The sequence below is a fragment of the Oncorhynchus mykiss genome, chromosome 15 (genome assembly GCF_013265735.2).
Source record: "Oncorhynchus mykiss isolate Arlee chromosome 15, USDA_OmykA_1.1, whole genome shotgun sequence".
Taxonomy (NCBI): Eukaryota; Metazoa; Chordata; class Actinopteri; order Salmoniformes; family Salmonidae; genus Oncorhynchus; species Oncorhynchus mykiss.
Window position 1 is genome coordinate 54,410,826 of NC_048579.1, and position 8,493 is coordinate 54,419,318.

At 45.6% G+C, this 8,493-nt stretch overlaps 1 protein-coding gene across 1 annotated transcript; it reads right to left on the reverse strand.

Moving 5' to 3' along the window:
• Positions 1-477: 477 nt before the first annotated feature.
• Positions 478-8,271, reverse strand: LOC110490332 (potassium voltage-gated channel subfamily D member 2-like). The gene is made up of 4 exons (XM_036944642.1): positions 8,105-8,271; positions 4,487-4,582; positions 3,982-4,223; positions 478-2,668 (listed from the first exon to the last, which is right to left on the reverse strand). Exons 1-4 carry the CDS (start codon positions 8,255-8,257, stop codon positions 2,491-2,493), a joined length of 669 nt encoding a protein of 222 aa, XP_036800537.1. The 5' UTR covers positions 8,258-8,271; the 3' UTR covers positions 478-2,490.
• Positions 8,272-8,493: the final 222 nt, after the last annotated feature.

An 8,493-nucleotide genomic window follows, 5' to 3' on the forward strand; every position in this document is an offset into this window, starting at 1 on the left:
TGTCACACTGAAGACCTATAGGTTCACCACTGTACTAACCTGTCACACACTGAAGACCTATAGGTTCACCACTGTACTAACCTGTCACACTGAAGACCTATAGGTTCACCACTGTACTAACCTGTCACACACTGAAGACCTATAGGTTCACCACTGTACTAACCTGTCACACACTGAAGACCTATAGGTTCACCACTGTACTAACCTGTCACACACTGAAGACCTATAGCTTCACCACTGTACTAACCTGTCACACACTGAAGACCTATAGGTTCACCACTGTACTAACCTGTCACACACTGAAGATCTATAGGTTCACCACTGTACTAACCTGTCACACACTGAAGACCTATAGCTTCACCACTGTACTAACCTGTCACACACTGAAGATCTATAGGTTCACCACTGTACTAACCTGTCACACACTGAAGACCTATAGGTTCACCACTGTACTAACCTGTCACACTGAAGACCTATAGGTTCACCACTGTACTAACCTGTCACACTGAAGACCTATAGGTTCACCACTGTACTAACCTGTCACACACTGAAGATCTATAGGTTCACCACTGCAGAAACATGTCTATAATAGATATAAAGACTGTTAACACACTGTCTTAGTGTTTCCAGAAAGGAGTGTATATATTTGGCCTGGTGAAGCGGTTTTATGTGCTGACTGAATGGAAGCTGATAATTATGAGTTTTTTTATTGCGCTGGTCTCAGAAAGAAATTATGAGTCCTCACTGTCCTAGAACAAGTCAAGGCCGAGTACAAATGTATCCAAGACCGATGAACTCGAGACCCGAGTACTACAACACTGGTACATATTCTAAATAGGTCAGGAGCCAGACATGGAGCCTAAGAAGGAATGGAAATGAATTACTTATGCTATATTATTTCAATTATTTCAAGGCTATAGCTTACAAAGAAATACATTGTGAAGCATTAGCGAGTGCTACACACTAGGCTGGTAGGGAGTCAGGGACATTAAGCTCTCAGCATTTAAACAATATTTTGTTGTATTAAATCATAGTCTATAAATTGTGCATATCGGCTGTGACTTACTTAGAATTAAATACAAATTCAATGAAAAATGCCAATCAAAACAGAAAGCTCCTTGAAAGTTGGAATATGCCAGGCCTATTGGGACAAATCAATTGTGTTGTATAGATAATAGAGCAAAAATGAAGTAAACTTTTAAGAGATCTGATTTTTAGTTGATAAATACTTTGCTACAATGACACACTTTAATTAGCACCCACCTCGTTCCTTTCTTTTAGCATGTGCCCGTAATAAGTACACCATCATGCTTTCGAGATATGTCTCTTTTCAGATTCCACAAGGATTCTTTAGTTACATCACCACACTCCCTCTCTTGCTCTTGGTCCTCATCTTTGTAAGTCACCTTGATTTTGCACCTGTGTGTTTTATCAGTTTCTTTAAGAAAATATTGAACGAACTCCATGACAGTAGTTAAAGTAAGGGGCTTAAATAAAAATGCATGCTTGCCCGGGCATGCCCTGAGCTCATGAAGTGAGCGCTACTGGAGCGAAATCGAAGCGGGCGAGAAGGATGATGAGCTTCAGTCAAATTGGCCACTCCTCCACTCCACTCCACTCACATACTCTGCCCTTAACCTAACCTTAACCTTAAGCCCAAACCTCTAACCCTAAACCTTAACTCCTAACCTTAAACTTAACCCCAAACCTAACCCAAACCATAAACCTAACCCTTAAGCTTAAAATTGGATTTTAACAAATTCCGTCCTGACTTTTCAAACATTTTCTTGTTTTCCTACCTTGTCAGGACATTTTGGTGACTTGTCCAGACATTCTGGTTCTGATAAGGTAGGAACATATGTACACAGTGCATACACCCCTTGCTCTCCTTTTTGTCAAAATATTTTAAATGTCTTTTTCTTTTCTCTCCTACTCCACACATTTCAGAACATACAAATATACATCTCCTCTAGTCAAAATCACTGCCTTAACGAACAATAAAAAACAAAACAAATTCCACCTCCCCCATTCCAGTTTTAAGACATCACATTTAAAGACACACAATATAGAAAAATTAGTAATGGTAAGTTCTCTCTTGAAGAGTGTTTGGAAGGAGTAGCTGCAGTTAGTTAGTTAGCCAGGTGGCTAAATGCTCTCCATTTGTGTGTCCGTTGCTAGGCGCTAATCTCAGTCGCCACGGCAACACAGTCTCTCCCCCACCAACAAATCCAAGGCGGGGCTTTGTGCTGCAGCTTTACACTGCAATGTGATTTCACCACAAGAGCAGACGTGTAGTAGCTCCGTGTAGGAAAACAAAAAGTGTCCTGCAGCCCACTAAACCACCACACCTCCCCTTACCCCTTTCCCTCCTGCAAACGCCCTTCTCTGATTGGAGCTGGGAAGGGTCTCGCTTCTCTATCTATCTCTTTCTCTCTCTCTCTCCGTTTTAGGACTACCATGATGGTGATGGTTGTGGGTGGGGCAAGGGGCCTAGAGGGCAGACACCCTGACGATGTTGGCCTGGGAGTAGTCTGGGGAGGAGGCGGAGTCGTCGTCCTCGGGCGTGGTGACGGGCGGCATAGGCAGCGTGATGACGGCCGCCGTGATGTAGGGTTGCTTGCAGTTCAGAGGCACCGTCTCCTCAAACTTAGCGTTTAGACTGGAGCGACTGGAGATAGAGAGAGCGGGGAGAGTGGGGGAGGGAAGGGACAGCGGGGGAAAATGTGGAGAATTGAGAAAATAGGGGATGACAAACAGGAAGGCAGGAAAGTACAGAAAAAGATGCAGAAAATAAGTCAGACATAGAGAAGAAGAAGAAGAAGAAGAAGAAGAAGAAGGAGGAGAGGTGAAAAAAGACAGGGATAGAGAGAAAGAGGACGGCCAGCCAGAGAGAAAGTGGTCCAGTGTTTAGTATCACAGAGAGAGGAGACAACTGTCCATTCCATGGCCAGGGTTCCCAGACCAGACCAGTCGAACCACACATACACGGACACCATGCCACAGCTGGACATAGCCAGCATACCAACACACTGACTCACCATGGGAAGAAACTGTCACAGTGTGTGTTTGCGTGTGTGTGTGCCCTGCTGCCATAGCAACCACTATGAATGCATATTTATGTGTATATTATGTGATCTATGAATATGTATAAAGTAGATGTGTGTGTGAGTGTACCTGTGAGTGTACCGATCGGTCTTTCTGTGAGGGTGTTGGTGAATGGAAAAATGCAGAGTCGGGCGCAGGACACAGATATGAGTAATAGTCCGAAATGTACTCAAAATATAAGAAATGTTCCAACAAGGAAAAACACTATAATCCAGAGCACAAAAAACACGAACCCGCATGACAAACAATAACGCACAAAACAGAGAGGGAAGCCTAAGGGTTAAATAAGGAACATAATTAATGGAATGGAAACCAGGTGTGTATGATAAAGACAAAACAAAATGAAAATGAAACATGGATTGGTGGTGACTAGAAAGCCGGTGACGTCGACCGCCAAACACCGTCCGAACAAAGAGAGGGACCGACTTCGGTAGAAGTCGTGACACTTTCATTATATTCGAGAATGTGTGTATGTGTCTGTATACAGTCTGTGTGTTTATATAGTTTTTAGTTTAGTTTATTAGGATCCCCAGTAGATACTGCACATGCAGCAGCTACTCCTCCTGGGGTCCACATAAAACATACACATACATCACCAAGTACAGAACAGTTAAAGACAAGAACATTAAATACAAATAAATAAATACATACATCAAATAAATAATATGAAACCAAGAGTTTTAGATGGATTTAAGGCCAATTTATTGTTAACTACTCATTCTGATACTGACTGTATAAAGCCCTGCTAAGAGTCTCAGTGAGCTCACTCGTTGTAGGTGCTGATGTGTAGCGTGTGCAATCATCAGCTTACATAGTACTTTTAGCTTCTTGTAAAACAAGTGGGAAATAATTTGTACACTGCATGTATGTCTGTACCTGTTAGTGATGGGTCTCTCTCTGATGTGGATGGTGCTAAGCTCCTGGATGCTGTTCCTATGCCCTCCAGTCATGTTGGAGTTGGGCACGTTGAAGCTCTTCCTCTTGTTGCGTCGCGAGCAGCACGACAGGCCTTGGGAGGAGGAGCCAGAGGAGAGGGAGGGGGAGAGATGCGGGTGCTTCGCCATGGAAACCTCCAGTAGGCTGGTCTCAAACGTTTGCTCATCCACAAACTCATGATTCTGAGGGAGAGGGGGAGGATGGAATGAGAGAGAGAGATAGAGAGACCACATGTTACTTTTGTGGACATGGCTCGAGCCAAAGCAAAAGTGCCAACTATGGCATCCATATTAGGAGATTTGCCTGAAATCTGACGACTTCCTAATATGTATACCATACTCTACTCTTAATGAATGGCTTCTTCTTCTTCATGAACATAGAGCATAACAGCAGTGGATAAATCTCCTATTCTCCACCACAGTCATTTCGAAAGCATTGTTCTTACCGTGGTCTTTTCCAGGCAGTGCAATAGGTGATTGTGGTGCGTATCGAACATGGGGTTGGCTTTGCACACCAGCGCCTGGCCTGCTGCCTTTGATGCCTTTTGGGCACAAAAACAAAGATTTATGCATAGTCACACTACAAAACATGCCCCTCCACAGGGTAGACAGGGGACCAACCAACCAGAACAGGAGACAGAGAGAGACAGGGCTAATGCTCTCACAATGTTATTGCAACCTTCTGCTGTGGCACAGGGACAATGTGAGAACATTAGGGTCTGTCCATCTCCATTGATCTCTCCCCTCCAAGCTCAATGTCCTCCCATGGTTTTTGATGAATCACTCAATGGTTCCAACTCAGCCTTTCAACAACAACAAAAACATTTCAAGACGTCTGTTGTCGATGTGAATACTGGTAGGCCTTTTTGTCCTGTCGGTGTCTGTCTTTCTGTTTTTCTGTTGGTCAGTGTTGACTCAAGCCTCATTTGACCCACGGGAGTCACCGTAGCCTTTCCATACTGGGCCGGATTCAATGAGACACAGGGGAATGAACCAAGGAGAATATGTCTATAAAATCCTGTTCTTCGGACATGTGGAATTTGGAACTCAGAACTTGGAACTTAAGTGTGGGACACCGTCCTCCAATAAGCTTCACTGCGTCACTTTGACCCCGCCCCCGCATGTAGCGTTAGTCGCTGGCTGATGACATGCATCTCATTCCTCCATGTGATGGTGATCCATGACGCGTTCTGATGACGCCATACCCATAGCCGTGCCAAAACGTGGGCAATCCAAAATGCATGTGAGAACAAAATTAACACATGTGAAATGAAATAGCAGAAAAAGGAGAAGAAGATTAAGAAAATCAAGAGCAGAGAAGTAGAGATGAGGGTGGTTGCAGAGAGACCCGTTTCACCATTCGAAGGTGAAGGGAGGCCGCTCTCTTCCCCCACCCCCACCTTGGGGCCAAGCCTCATGGATTGGGTGCACTGACACCGGTGAGGAGCGGAATATGAGCCGCAGCCATTCACCCCCAGTTCCATTAGTAGGCACCAGAGCCCCAGTGCAGCCTCGGTGGGGGTGAGAGAGAGAATAAGGGAAAGAGAGAGAGTGGGGGTGGTAAGTCGTGAATAGTGACGTTAGAGAGGTGGGACACCATGGAAGACGCAACAGCTCTGAATGAGAGAGAGGGGAAGGGGGAACCCCCTTGCCACCCATCTCCCGATCGGGGTTTCGGCATGCACTAACCGGCATTTCATGGACCCCCCCAAAAATAAAATAAGAAGAAAGTTTAAATAAGTTAAACACCAATCGGCGACGGTTGCGTTTCCACGGTTACCCCGTAGCTTTTATACTGCAAATAAGTTAGTCCCTCCACTCTTCTTCGCAGCAATTCTACCAAGCTTGATTTTCTGTTTGTGAACAAAACCACACGTGCATTTGAATGTGTGCCACTGAATGTGTGTGAGTGTGAGTGTGTGTGTGTGTGTGTGTGTGTGTGTGTGTGTGTGTGTGTGTGTGTGTGAGAATGAGTGTGAAACAGAGAGACCCATAGCTCTTGAAAGACAATAAAGATGTCCCCCAGTCATAGATGTAAATTGCAAGCCTGTAAATCCCACTATCTGACAATGGCTAGATGTAAACCTTGTATTGCAGCTGTATTCATCCAAGGCCACTCTCTTTTATGGTGAATGTTGGTGAATAAAATAACTTGGTATCCACTATGCACAGACAGGCCCATGCATGCAGCAGCACAGCTAGAGGAACACACAGCGAGGTTCAGTAGCACACACACAAGCTATCCATGTATTTCTGTCTAACATCCATGTTTCCATTCAAACCCCAGAGCTCAGTCATCATCCCTCCTAAATGGAATAACAGATTGTTGTTCTTGGGAGGGAGCTACTTACTGGACGCACAACAGGGGCTAAGTTATCACCCCCCCTCTCTCTCTCATTCTCTCCTCCCCTCTCTCTCTCATTCTCTCCTCCCCTCTCTCCCACCATTCTCTCCTCCCCTCTCTCTCTCATTCTCTCCTCCCCTCTCTCCTACCATTCTCTCCTCCCCTCTCTCTCTCATTCTCTCCTCCCCTCTCTCTCTCATTCTCTCCTCCCCTCTCTCCTACCATTCTCTCCTCCCCTCTCTCTCTCATTCTCTCCTCCCCTCTCTCCCACCATTCTCTCCTCCCCTCTCTCCCACCATTCTCTCCTCCCCTCTCTCCCACCATTCTCTCCTCCCCTCTCTCCCACCATTCTCTTTCTCTTGCTCCCTTTCTTCTCCCCCTTTCCTCGTCTCCGTCTGTCTGTCTGTATTTCTGTCTGTATTTCTGTGTCTGTCTGTCTGTCTGTCTGTCTGTATTTCTGTCTCTGTCTGCCTGCCTGCCTGCCTGCCTGCCTGCCTGCCTGTCTGTCTGTCTGTCTGTCTGCCTGTCTGTCTGCCTGTCTGTCTGTCTGTCTGTCTGTCTCTCTCTCTCTCTCTCTCTCTCTCTCCCTCTCTCTCTCTGTCTCTCTCTCCCTCCCTCTCTGTCTGTCTCTTTCTCTAATTAAGTCTCCTGTGTGGATTTAGTGATCTAATTCAAAGTCCTACTCCAGTCTCCTTTTCACCTCATTTACTTAAGGGGACTGAAGAGACTGAAAAGATTTGACATGGGCCCTCAGATCCTCAAAAGGTTCTACAGCTGCACCATCGAGAGCATCTTGGCTGGTTGTATCACTGCCTGGTATGGCAACTGCTCGGCCTCCGACCCCTCTTGTACGCTGCTGCTACTCTCTGTTTATAATCTATGCATAATATACCTACATGTACATATTACCTCATTTACCTCAACTAACCGGTGCCCCCACACATTGACTCTGTACCGGTACCCCCTGTATATAGCCTAGCTTGTTATTTTACTGCTGCTGTTTAAGTAAGCATCTCAATGTTGTATTCCGCGCATGTGACAAATACAATTTGATTTGATTTGAAAAGGCACATCTCAATAAGTGGTCCGGGTAAGTCATGACACAAGTGTGTGTACTTTACTGTATTCATACTTGGGATAAAGGGAAAGCAATAAAATCACTGGAGGACATCTTTAAGAGTGAGGGAGTAACCGTGAATTATCTTGTAATATGATGTGTGTGTATGTGCGTTAGGCCACTCCTTCACACATAAAGACGTCTCTGTGTTGCTCTAATTATTGATGTGGAAGTCGGGGTGGTCCCGTATAGCCCATTACGGTTAACATACCAGAGGAAGCACACACACAGACACACATGACCATACACTATCCCACATACACACTGAGTTTGTACACACACACTAACACAGAAGCCTGGTAATCTTCCTTTGGTCTCCACTACACTCTATGTGTGTCCCCCAACAACCCACTCTCTGCTTTTTCCATCTCTGCTGGAGTGTGTGTACAGTATGTATGTGTGAATAGCAGCATGTTTGCGAGTTCCATTCCATTCTTAGACACACACAGACATCGCTTACAGAGAGAGTGATTTTTTCCCCCCTAGGATCACGCCGACACCACATACAGCTCTGTTGGACCCTTCCAAGTCAGGGTTCATGACCTTTATGGCCCAGGACCTATGGTGTCATGGCAGGCGTGAGGGTGGGACATTGTTGGGTACCTTTTGGGCGCGTCTCTTGTCTGCCCGCTGGCTCTGGTGGTAAATGCGGCTGAAGTTGGACACGATGACGGGCACGGGCAGAGCGATGACCAACACACCGCTCAGGGAACAGACAGAACCAACGATCTTCCCTACAATGGTTTTAGGAACCATGTCTCCATATCTGTACAGAGAGAGAGCGAGAGAGAGCGAGAGAGAGCGAGAGCGAGAGAGAGAGAGAGAGAGAGAGAGAGAGAGAGAGAGAGAGAGAGAGAGAGAGAGAGAGAGAGAGAGAGAGAGAGAGAGAGAGGGGTTAGGACTTAAGGGTGGGGGTTTTATGCACATACAAATTGATGACAGGAGCTGGACAATAGTTTTTAAATTAATAGAAAAGAAGGGACTGTCTACAG